The 13,659-nt window shown below is 37.9% G+C and overlaps 1 protein-coding gene across 1 annotated transcript in view; it reads left to right on the plus strand.

Annotated features, from left to right (window-relative positions):
* LOC306851432 (uncharacterized protein) overlaps positions 1–13,659 on the plus strand; it is a 53,927-nt gene that overhangs the window by 16,803 nt on the left and 23,465 nt on the right. The window contains exons 9-15 of the mRNA XM_079387653.1: positions 2,422–2,529; positions 2,787–2,894; positions 3,580–3,699; positions 7,027–7,134; positions 7,406–7,525; positions 12,522–12,599; positions 12,700–13,129. Coding sequence (XP_079243779.1) covers positions 2,422–2,529; positions 2,787–2,894; positions 3,580–3,699; positions 7,027–7,134; positions 7,406–7,525; positions 12,522–12,599; positions 12,700–13,129 — 1,072 coding nt within the window. The remainder of the gene's footprint in view (positions 1–2,421; positions 2,530–2,786; positions 2,895–3,579; positions 3,700–7,026; positions 7,135–7,405; positions 7,526–12,521; positions 12,600–12,699; positions 13,130–13,659) is intronic.

The following is a 13,659-nucleotide window of genomic DNA, read 5'->3' on the forward strand; positions in this document are numbered from 1 at the left end:
ACGCCATGGTGCGGGATATACCACACCTTCCCTGTTGGCGTTTCTAACTGATGCTTCGGCACTTCTTCGGCATAGCCATTGCTAATGACATCAGCAAGAAAATTGTTGTACTCTTCATGAAAGCTTGCGTCTTTCTGAAGTCTCCTTTTTAGACCACAAACACGTTGCATGGCAACACCGAGGTTGTTCGGCATCGAAACATCTTTCCCTTTGAAAGGCATTTGAAACGTGTAGTGTCCGTTTTGAAGCTGAGCAGAGCTTTCCATTATCTCCACAAACTTCTTTTCTTCCCTTGACATTTCTTCCTATTCTGCAGAAGCTTGCTCATTGAAGTCGTATTTGTACTGGCTGGTTAACAGTTCTTCAATTCTGTCAATGTTAATTCTGTTGGCACAAACTTAAGGGTGGTCACTTCCACAGTCGCTACTTCCCCTTAACGGACCATTTATTACCCATCCCAGTAGGGTTCTGATCGCGTAGGGTCCTTCACCTTCACAACTGTTAATCACCTCCCAAGGCTCCATCAACTTGGAGGCGTTTGTACCGATTAACAGGTCAACATCAGCATTTATATGGGGAATTTTTACATCTTCTAAATAAGGCCATTTTCTCAGCTCCCTTTCGCTGATTATGTTGGCTGTAGAGACAGGTATCTCTTTCTGGGTACACACTTTGAAAAGTGGATAAAAGCACTCACCAGAAAATCCAGAAATTTCCAAACCGTCAACAACGGAGCTTTCTACTGCGTTATTATGGCCCAAGGTGCGGATATGAATCTTACATTTGCGTCCTTCCATATTCAACTTATCAATGAGCTTCCTGGTGCAGAAAGTTCCTGTACTCCCTGGGTCCAGAAAAGCATAGGTTTCAAAATGGAACCTTCGCCCTGCGTCTGGCTGAAGAGGTGGAGGATCTGCTACTGGAGGATCCACTACTTGAGCCATGGTGCCTTGACTGCACATTTGAAATGCTGTCTTGAGGTTGAATCTGATCCTCCTCATCCTTTCCACCAGCAACTCCTCTTCCATTGCTGGTATCAACCTCATTTCCATTTTCAGCATTGACATCAAGAGTTGGAGTTTCAATTTGACCCGGCAAATCATCATGATCATCATCCACTTTAGTAACCGAACAAGCTTTAGTGTCATACAACCATTGATTTGTACCCACAAAAAACTCATTGAAACTCAACATTTTAGCTTGGTACCATATTTCATGTTTGTTTGTTTGCTTCATCAGCAGGCAATAAACCCAATAAAGATGTATGTACATGCTTTATCTCATCACACAACTTATTGAACGTATTAAATTCATTTTCAACCTCACTTACATGCTCTTTATCACCCATCAATTTAGCAATATAATTTTTTACATTCAACAGTTTACTAAATTTAGACTTTTTCTTTCCTTTTCTAAAGTGCTTATTTTATCCAACAAAGCTTTGGGTGTTAATTTAACCATACGTTTTTCAGTTACAGATTTTACCCCTACACCAACACAAAGTTCAGTCTCAAAGCCAAGTTGGCATTTTTCCTTTTCTGCCATAATGACCACGTAAAGTGAATTGGCTTATTATTCAATAAGCCCGCAAAATAGTTTTGTGTTGTGCAACAACTCGTCTAGACGCGCTAAATTATTTCTAGATGGTTGCGAGTTTTTTACCAATGCATTGGTTTTACGCGAATGTGTGCACACAAATTACCATGGCCATTCATAACATCAGCGCTGATCACCATGTACCCCAATAGAGCGTTGGCCGGCTTTGATGGTATCCCGATGTGATGATGCTGGTATTCCGATGACCCTTTAGCTCACGCCAATGCAGCTCCTTTCAGCAATCGGCAACTCCAAACATTTGCCCACCTCACATCCATGGTTTCCAAACGAACACCGTTAAATCCACAATATAACAGGTCCACATCCAATAAGTCTGCTTATTATAGAATCAAAATCAACTATAAATCACAATTGGAAGTCATTACAAGCACTTGATGATGGTTTAAAGTGGGTAAGCAAATACATTAATAATTAAATACATTTTCAAGTGTAGATTGATGCTAATTGTACTTCTAATTATATTTTAGGATGTAGCCTATTCTTGTAAGCATTATGGATAGCTTGTATTTCTGGTGTAAAACCAAACTTTGTTTATCTTAATTTAGATGTTAAATCCATATATGCGATACATATCATCTGAGGAAAAATACATTGTTGGTCAGCGCTACCTAGCGTGCAGGCGTGAATTAGCTGAAGGCGAATATTCGTTTCTCGCTCGGTGTGAAAGCAACATTCGCAGGCGATTCGCTTCACTTTTTCACATCGCGCTCAGTGTGGAAAGGCCTTAAGTTATGAAAACCTGTTTTTAAAATCCTTTTCAAGAAGAGTTTTTCTAATATTAACAAATTTGTTCTTCCATCAAAGGCTGAGACCAAAGAAAACAACATCTCCAGCTCCGTCCAGCACATCTCTGAAAAGTGACCAGTCACTGGATCGACCAATATTCTTCAAAGATGGAGCACAGAGTATAAGGTAGGTTGCAGAGTAATACATATTAAACACACACACACACACACTTCATTATGGATAATTTATAAGCTTGTTTCCTCATGGAGACCTAAAAAATGTCCCCACAAGGTCAAAATTTACTGGTATTACTATACTTCTGGGGACCCCATTTGGTCCCCATAAAACGTAGTCAGTACCAGTAGACACATGCACATATTTACTTGCTTGAATGTTTCTATCTTTTCCTGCCCTGTAAAAGTACATTTTTCTTCTTGTCAAAGGCTGAGATCAAATGGCACAACATCTCCAGCCCCGTCCAGCACATCTCTGAAAAGTGACCAGTCACTGGATCGACCAATATTCTTCAAAGATGGATCACAGAGTATAAGGTAGGTTGCAGAGTAATACATATTAAACACACACACACTTCATTATGGATGATTTATAAGCTTGTTTCTTCATGGAGACCTAAAAAATGTCCCCACAAGGTCAAAATTTACTGGTATAAACCAAACAGACCACTCAGATCATTAGGATCGAGTCAGTTAGAAATACCAAAGGTTCACACAAAACAAGGGGAGTCTGCGTTTAGCTATTATGCGGCCCGCAGTTGGAACCAGCTTCCAGAAGAGATCAGATGTGCTAAAACATTAGCCACATTTAAATCAAGACTCAAAACTCATCTGTTTAACTGTGCATTTGTTGAATGAGCACTGTGCTATATGTCCAAACTGACTGCAATACATTTATGTATAATCATTTTCTTTAAATTTATTTTAAATCATTTTCTATATCATTTTAAAATTCCTTGTTTTTATTATTTTTATTACCATGTTTTTATTGATTTTAATGTCTATTTCACTTTCTTTTATGTAAAGCACTTTGAATTACCACTGTGTATGTGCTATATAAATAAACTTGACTTGCCTTGCCTTGGTATTACTATACTTCTGGGGACCCCATTTGGTCCCCATAAAACGTAGTCAATACCAGTAGACACATGCACATATTTACTTGCTTGAATGTTTCTATCTTTTCCTGCCCTGTAAAAGTACATTTTTCTTCTTGTCAAAGGCTGAGATCAAATGGCACAACATCTCCAGCCCCGTCCAGCACATCTCTGAAAAGTGACCAGTCATTGGATCGACCAATATTTTTCAAGGATGGAACGCAAAGCTTCATGACTAAAGAAAGGTATTTAAATTTAGACAATAATACTTAGACAAACAGTTTTACTAGTTTTTCCTCTGTTTTCAAAAGGACTGGTCATTTGTCACTTACCACATTAAGTGTTAGAGCTAAGGGATTTTTGTGTGTGTGCATATGTTCTCAAATGTTAAAAACAATGATGGATTATTCAAAATGCTTTCTGAAATTTAGAGGGAAGAAAACATGCTTTAAAGGAGGTCATATGACGTTGCTAAAAAGAAAAAGAACAGCACTTTTAGAGTTCATCCCACTCATTGATGTGAGCATAAGTATTGGGACAGTTGAACATAAGGCAGATATAAAAGATTAAAAGCTATTATTTAGTTGCAGATCCCTTGCGCACAATCACAGCAGTGAGTCTGTGACCCATAGACATCACCAGACTCTTGGTCTCATCCTTTGAAATGCTTTTCCCAGCCTTTAATGCAGCCAATTCCAGTTGATGCTTGTTTTGGGGAGTTTCTGCCTTTACTCTCCTCTCCAGCTGGTGAAATTCATGTTCAATCGGATTTAAATCTGGAGATTGACTTGGGCAATCTAAGACTTTCCATTTCTTTGCCCTTATAAATGCCTTGAATGAACTGGCAGGGTGTTTTGGGTCATTGTCCTGATGCAATATGAAGCACTTCCCAATGAATCTGGTGGCATTTTCTTGAATATTGGTAGGCAAGATGATTTTGTACCCTTCCAAATTCATTCTGCTACTGTCATCATACATTAAGTCATCAGTAAAGTTGAGAGGGCCTGTTCCAGAGACAGCCATGCATGCCCATGCCATGACACCACCTCCACCATGCTTTACAGATGAGGCTGTATGCTTGGGGTCGTTGCAGTTCCCTTTTTTTCTCCACATCTTTGCTTTCCCATCACTTAGATAAAGGTTCATCTTTGTCTCATCGATCCATGAACACAGTTCCAAAACTCTTCTGGCTCACCTTTGTGCTTTTTTGCAAACTCTAATCCTGCCTTTCTATTTTTGGTGCTGGTCAGAGGTTTGCATCTTGCTGTGTAGCATCTGTAATTCTGTGTCAAAGTCTCCTGAGGACAGTAGATTGTCAGAGCATCACCCCAGCTTTCTGGAAGTTGTTGGTGATTTTACAGACACGTCTTTTAGGATTCATTTTCACAGCTTTTATGATTTGTCTGCCATCAACTACTGTTGTTTTCTCAGCCGATCAGGTCATTGTTGGTTGCTGGTGTCGCTGATGGTTTCCAAACTCTTGATTTCTCCATGCCCTTTGTTTTTGCTAGAGCTCTAACTGACTTCCTCTTTTCTTTTAGCATCCAAATTGCTTTTTTTTTCTTTCAAAATCAGCTCCCTCGTCTTCATCCAGGTTTGTGTGTGTCATCATCGAATGCAAGATTCAGAATACAGAAGTAATGGATATAACTGATACGACACATTCCCTGCTTTTAATATCTGAAAAATTAATGCAACAGGACACAGCTGATCACTTAGAAAGACCTGTGAGGCAACTGTCCCAATACTTATGCTCACATCAGATAGAGGGATGAAACTCTAAAAGTGCTGAACTTCTTAGCTGGTAAAACATCTATGTGTTGAATCACTCAATAATAAAATGTGACATTCTGTAGTTTTGTCTCATATTCATCTTTTAATCATATTTGTAAATATCTTGACTCCACAGCCAACAGAGCAATTTTGTCTTTACTGTTCCAATACTTTTGGAGGGTACTGTAAAGATATCACTGACTCTAAACTGCCACTTTCCACTTGATTAACTTTCCAAAGTGTCAAATTAAGTGAAAAAGACGAGTCCAAAAACGCTTATAATAGCTGGATCTGGCACACCCGCACCCTCGCTCACAACTCTTTCAAGACTCGTTCACTCCGCTAGCGTCTCGCAGTGATCATTTTCATAATCCAAGCTCTAAACATTTTTTTGCAAACGGTGTAAACTTGTAGACACTCCTATGAGGAGTTTACACAGCAAAATAGTAATTCAGAGAACAAATTAAATTTTTGAACATGAAAAATTTGCCGAGGTCCGAACCTCTGTGACCTCATAGCTGGCTACAGGCCTGGTTACACAGCCAAACAGGGAACCTCAAATTTGAAATAAATTTAGTGGCAAATTTAATTATTTTAAAACATGAAACGGAGAATATAAAGGCCTTTCCACACTGAGCGCGAAAAAGCGAAACAAATTTCAGACGTGATGACGAGCTGGAATAAAACATCAGCTTCCTATGAATGCTTCGACATAGACTGCGAACATTCGCGCATCGAAAATGCTACTTTTTATTTCCGTCCAATCCGACGAATCTTTTCAGTTTTACAAAACAAAAACACGGCCATCCAATAAGATTTGAGCTAGGATATCGTCACCGTAGCAGCTGCTGTTGCACAAAAGGGTGAGAATGGTGGCGCTGTTTCAAAAACCAGTGTAAACAAACAACGAAGAAGAGTATCCTGGATAAGAGAGTGGATACTGAGTTCTTGTTATCGTTGGTATTTGAGAACAGATTTATTCTGACATGTTCTTAATACACAATAACATTTCTAATAATTATCCACTGCCTCATGTGATCTGTAGAGCACCGTCCGTTTTCTGCCAAGTGTGCGAGTGTTAGGAGTCAGAGCCGCATTAAAAAAATTAATTTGTCAAACATTTTTCTACACATGAAATATGAAAGCAAATAGACATGATTATGAAGGTTTATTTTCTGTATGTGTTTTGTATGCAGCTCATTTTATTTTTTTATACCATTAAAGGATGTTTATGACTAATAGCAGTGTAGCGTTATTAAACATACAAAGAGTGTTAAATAACAAAGAGTGTTTGATTCTATAATAAGTCTGCTTATTATAGAATCAAAATCAACTATAAATCACAATTGGAAGTCATTACAAGCACTTGATGATGGTTTAAAGTGGGTAAGCAAATACATTAATAATTAAATACATTTTCAAGTGTAGATTGATGCTAATTGTACTTCTAATTATATTTTAGGATGTAGCCTATTCTTGTAAGCATTATGGATAGCTTGTATTTCTGGTGTAAAACCAAACTTTGTTTATCTTAATTTAGATGTTAAATCCATATATGCGATACATATCATCTGAGGAAAAATACATTGTTGGTCAGCGCCACCTAGCGTGCAGGCGTGAATTAGCTGAAGGCGAATATTCGTTTCTCGCTCGGTGTGAAAGCAACATTCGCAGGCGATTCGCTTCACTTTTTCACATCGCGCTCAGTGTGGAAAGGCCTTAAGTTATGAAAACCTGTTTTTAAAATCCTTTTCAAGAAGAGTTTTTCTAATATTAACAAATTTGTTCTTCCATCAAAGGCTGAGACCAAAGAAAACAACATCTCCAGCTCCGTCCAGCACATCTCTGAAAAGTGACCAGTCACTGGATCGACCAATATTCTTCAAAGATGGAGCACAGAGTATAAGGTAGGTTGCAGAGTAATACATATTAAACACACACACACACACACACACACACACACACTTCATTATGGATGATTTATAAGCTTGTTTCCTCATGGAGACCTAAAAAATGTCCCCACAAGGTCAAAATTTACTGGCATTACTATACTTCTGGGGACCCCATTTGGTCCCCATAAAACGTAGTCAGTACCAGTAGACACATGCACACATTTACTTGCTTGAATGTTTGTATCTTTTCCTGCCCTGTAAAAGTACATTTTTCTTCTTGTCAAAGGCTGAGATCAAATGGCACAACATCTCCAGCCCCGTCCAGCACATCTCTGAAAAGTGACCAGTCACTGGATCGACCAATATTTTTCAAGGATGGAACGCAAAGCTTCATGACTAAAGAAAGGTATTTAAATTTAGACAATAATACTTAGACAAACAGTTTTACTAGTTTTTCCTCTGTTTTCAAAAGGACTGGTCATTTGTCACTTACCACATTAAGTGTTATATGCACACACACAAAAATCCCTTAGCTCTGTTCTCAAATGTTAAAAACAATGATGGATTATTCAAAATGCTTTCTGAAATTTAGAGGGAAGAAAACATGCTTTAAAGGGGTCATATCACATTGCTAAAAAGAACATTATTCTGTGTATTTGGTGTAATGCAATGTGTTTATGCGGTTTAAGGTTCAAAAAACACATTTTCCACATACTGTACATTATTGTCCTCTATGCCCCGCCTTTCTGAAACGCGTCGATTTTTACATAGCTCATCGTTCTGAGAAGCAAGGTGTGCTCTGATTGCCCAGATATCCAGTGCGTTGTGATTGACCGAATTCCTCAAGCGTGTGATAAAAATGTTACGCCCCTTACCATATTGTGATGCCGTGTCCCGGCGCGACACAAAAACAATAAAACCCATTATAAACTAGGCATTTGTTGCATCCAGTGGGGACATAATTACTGATTATAATGACTTATACTTTCTTTTTACGTGGCACGATGCAACGCGACATGCGATGCAACATTACCATGTCTGCATTTGTGATCGGAGAAACGACAAACAACAAGCACTACTCTACACTGCTCAGAACTCACATTTGAATAGTCACTGGCAAATTCTTTAAATATGAAAACATACTTGCAGGCTGTGTGTCATAAGCTCCAGACTGTCCTTGCAAAGTTGGAATTGTCCCACTTTATAGAAATAGCCTTTGTGCATAGCTGGCAGGCTACTCCCAGGTTCAGGAAACGGTCCTCTGTAAAATGCGCTGCACACACTCGTAATATTTGGGTTGAACTGTTCTGGAACAGTGTTGTAAATACAACTTAACCACTGATTTCTAGTTGTGTCCTCTTTTGGAAGCCCAAACAAAGTAGTTTCGTTTTCACAATGAAACACAGCATCTCCAGGACATGGCGCCGGTGGCAGCAACAATACTACAGTGAGAATAAAAATCACGCCCTTTTTCTTTGTGTAAACATTTGGGCGGTGTTTTGCAAATCTTCCCACACAGTGACGTAGACATGTGGGGGCGTGTGTTTTAGGAGGGCATGGACAAGTCTTAACTTTTATAAAGAATATCTCTTTGGTTTTGAGACTTTAGTCTTTGCAACTTCAGGGATCTCATCTATGCACAAACAGCTTGTAACACTCCAAAGAGAAAGGAAACTTTGAAATCGCATCATATGACCCCTTTAACCCTTGCATGTAAATGTTTGTTTTATTAGTTCTCATATTTACATACAAATATGAAGAAAAAGTTAATTATCAGAAAAGCAAAATTTGACACATAGTTCAGTCAAGAGAAATCAACAGAACACCTGTTTCTTCAGAGTCATGCTTGTAAATTGTCCATGATTTCTGTTTTCTCTTTTAGTTCATCTGCAGTCTGTGCTTTCCCATGTCTAGGTCACTGTAGTGCTAAATACAGACTTTAAATGGAAAGCAGGGCTTAAAGTTCTCCAGCACCGTGCCGGATCTCTGGCGTGCAGTGTTTGGCTGTGGAAAAAAAGAATCCTACATTTAAATTTATTTTATTTTTTATCACTTTCGGATCCATGAGTTAGCCTACCAGTGGTATAAGAGGAGCACAACTTTCATTCTCAATCAAACTAACATTACTAGCCAGTAGGGCTGCCACTAACGACTATTTTTATTTTGATTATCGACAAATTTTTCGAATAATCGATTAATGTAAACGATTAATTTCCCGCCAAAAAAATTAAACAATTTTACTTAAAAATATTTTATTAAACCAAATGAAATCCAAATTTCTTTGAAATCTTTTTTTTAAAGCAAAAGTGAAGTGTAACATAGAGTGCAGGAAGGATTTCCATCTCAGTCCAAATCACTGAAATCAAAGTTCAGTATTATAGTGTGAGAATGACAACATATCCAAGTGTTCTAGTCTACTAATAATACAATTATATTCAAAAAACACTTTTTAAAGGAGTATCCAGAATTTATTTAGGTGAAAAATGTAAATTTGCAGTATTTCTGAAAACAAAATGCTTTTTTAATATAAAATCAATTAATTGGAGATGCTTTTTATTATTAAAATTTAATGGAACAATTAAAATTGAATCCAGAAAATAATGGAAACTGAATTTGGAAATAAAATGGATTTCATAGGGCCCTATAATTATAATATATTTTTTTTTTTGTGGTAATAAAAATGGATTTAAGTGAACAATAGCTTTTAAAATGACTTAAAATACATATATAATAGCAATGATGCAATAATAATTAGTTCAAATAAAGTATCAAAAGCAAGAAATCATATGGTTTTATTGAACAAAAGTGTTAAAATACATAATGTATTATAAACAATAGAGCTAATGTAGATTAAGACCTGCAGGGGCGCCAACGGCCTGACGATTATTTTTACACATTACTGTTTAATATTGACCAAGCACCATTTACTTCAAACGTACACTTAATCTTTAATATTTGGCCATTTCTTTAGGACAGAAATGCTACAGCCGCTGTAATTAAATGAATATGTGAACATCAAACCGTGTAAACTCAGAGTGAGGGTTTGAGCTTTTATTTTGAAATTGCGATGTATTCTCCTGTTTGTGTAGATCTATAAACGACTTACCTTACAAACATGATGAAATGGTGCACGTTGCGTTCCCAGATGAACGTTATAATAAACACAAACTCACAACAACATGCAGAGATGGAGTATGAGACGCTCCACACATGTGAGCTACTGTGAACGGAGCCGCTGTGAGAACTTAACCTACACGCATGGAAATAATTAAAGCGCATATACTGTGTGAACTGCATCGCATATAATTATTTAATTAAATCATAGCGTTTGTAAATTCACAATTATGCTTAATTATGATTTTTAAATGGGTTTAACCCTTTGGGGTCGGCTGTATCGCAGGCGATACGAACTCGGTTTTTTTAAGATAAGTGCAAAAGACACTAAAAATACTCTGTTGATTTTGGTCACACAAATAAGTGTTGTACATCAATCGAAACTGTTAAGTGTCTACTTTTTTTGAGTTTACTCACGATTACAACAAAACTTTGTGGTTTTGGGGAAAAAAAGAAAACAAACAGGGTGCGCTCTGTCTTCTGTCTCCGCGATCTGTTAATAGTAACGCATCACTAAAATGAAGTGTAACTCAGCAAATACTCAACACAGAAACATGAGAGTTATCTCTATAGAAAGCCTGAAGTGTCTGCTTGAAGTAAGTGTTGTCGAAAACAAATGTTCTGTGATAAAGTAATCCGTATGAAACCGACACGATGTTCAGTCTGTCCAATCGCGACAGCCCTACTAGCCAGTTGGAATTTTTTGCTCTTATAAGCACGTGACGTGCACAGCCCTGATGAATGGAGAAGCGTGACACGTTGAAAAAGCTCAGAGGCGCGATGGTTAAAAGATGTCCATCTAGCTCATATTTACATAGAAAAACTAATTTAAAAGCAGCTGAGCTTTGTAAACAGCTCAGAGTAATCATGTCATCTCCATAAGAATGATATGATTGCCAAAACAAATTTACCGGGATTTTTGAAAATGTCCTGTTCACACATGATCTCGTATTTACCAGTAAAGACTGTATGTGTGAAAGGGCTAAACTCTTCCTCTGTATATGCTGTGAATTTGAATAGCTTAACGTTCATCTGGGAAAACTGTGCATTATCTCACCAGATTTGTAATGCAAATCATTTATAAACCTTTGCCAACACAGGAGAATACATCGACCTATTTCTAAATATGCTATTTATTGTACATCGCAATTTCAAAATAAACGTTTTGAGAGAGTTTGCATGTGGCCAAATATAAAAATTTAATGGATTTAAACATTGTTTAATCACGCTGTAAACTGAAACATCACCAGGGCACTGGCACCCTCTACAGGTATTTGTTATAATACATAATGTACTTTTTGGGATAGTTCACCCAAAAATGAAAATTTGATGTTTATCTGCTTACCCCAAGGGCATCCAAGATGTAGGTGACTTTGTTTCTTCAGTAGAATACAAACGAAAATTTTTAACTCAAACCATTGCAGTCTGTCAGTCATAATGGCAGACAAAGGTACCCATGGCTTTGAGAGAAAAAAAACATACATAGACAAAACCAAATTAAACCCTGCGGCTCGTGACGATACATTGAGGTCTAAAGACTGTCTGTGCAAGAAACTGAACAGTATTTATATCTGCCGCACTGTCCAAGTGTCCTGAGCTCTTCACATAACAGCCGGCGTGTAACGCGCCGCCTTCTTGCTTTATGGCGGATCGCAGACTTATAAGTGCATTACCGCCACCTATATCTCAAATGTACCATTGGCACTCCTAATTGAGATTGCAGGTAGAATGTCAATGGTCCATTTGAGAGGTAGGTGGCGGTAATGCACTTATAAGTCTGTGATCCGCCATAAAGCAAGAAGGCTTGATGATGTTTGTGTTCTACTGAAGAAACAAAGTCACCTACATCTTGGATGCCTTTGGGGTAAGCAGATCATCAAATATTCATTTTTGGGAGAACTATCCCTTTAAGTTGGTTATGTTCATATGTATAGGCATATTACATTATATATTTTAACAGTGTTGTTCAATAAAACCATGTAATAATTACTTGGTTTTGATATTTTATTTGAGCTAATTATTATTGCCTCATCTTTAGTTTATATATAAATAGTCATACTAAAGCCTGGTTATCCCTTATTATAGCACCACCTAGTGTCGGAGAGATGTGTGTCTGTGTGCCTTAGTAGCGGGACAGAGTTTGGGGTCCCTGTGATTAGGTGTCTTGACAACCGCAATATGTTTAGGACAGAATAATAAGGAAGGAGAAAATTAGTCCCTGAAATGTGCAATTTATAATAAAAAATGCAATGCAATTTTTAACATGATATATATATCTCCCTACATAGTATTCCCAAGAAGAGTGCAGAGGAACCATTTGATAAACACATTTCATCCCGAATCAACACGTTATCTCCAGATATCAGGTATTCCAGGTTTTTTTTTTTTATACTTAATATTTACACGTTATATTGATATCAATTAAGTTGAACAATTTCCATATCAATTCAAAACCATTTCACACAGCACACTTTCAGCCACTCTTCTGACAGAGGATCACTACAGATGCCCAGTGTGCACAGAGGTCTTCAAGGATCCAGTTTCCATCCCTTGTGGACACAGTTACTGCAAACACTGCATTGAGAGCTACTGGAGCAAACCAACTCATGTTGGAGCTTATGCTTGTCCTCAGTGCAGAAAAAGGTTCAGAGGTCGTCCTTTTTTAAATGTAAATGTTGCTTTGGCAAAAGTGATTAAGGAACTCCTGCAGGCAGGGTATAGTCCTGCTCTTCCTGCTCACTGCTGTGCTGGACCTGAAGATGTGCCCTGTGATATCTGCACTGAGATGAAGCTCAAAGCTGTTAAATCCTGTTTGACTTGCACTGCGTCTTACTGTGAAACACACGTCAGACAACACTACACAGTGCCAGCACTGCAGAGACACAACCTGGTGGAGGTGAGCTGACACTGAGACACAGCTATATTTATTGTTTACTCTTTTAATTAATGTCAAGTTATGTCATGAAACTATAGAGTGTGCAGGCTGATGGGTCCTTAACCTAGTCACAAACTGGTGATAATCACAGCGTTAAACTACTTGCCACAAGCTGATTGGTTCATGTTGCATACTTAGCCAATGAGCTTGCTGCTTTACATTTAAATGGCTGGTTAGTATTCACTAGAGCAGTTTTCAGTGCGATTTCAGAGTGACTCTGAAACCCTCTACCTTCCCCAGCACCTGTATAGATCATCTATGGGTTTATTATACTTGTGCAGCAGCAGTATGTTTTAAATATCCTTACATCACTGTATCGGCGCATTAATTGGCAGTAGCAAGTTCCAGCAGCAACAATAATCTACAGCAACAGCTATTCAGCAGCGTAGCAGATCTATCCTGCCGAGACCAAGTAGATTAACATTGTCATATCCATCATCATGCTAAAATCTTCAGAGAGTTGTCATGATAGAACTTGACTTGAACTTTGT

Source organism: Barbus barbus, assembly GCF_936440315.1.
Source record: "Barbus barbus genome assembly, chromosome: 31".
NCBI lineage: Eukaryota > Metazoa > Chordata > Actinopteri > Cypriniformes > Cyprinidae > Barbus > Barbus barbus.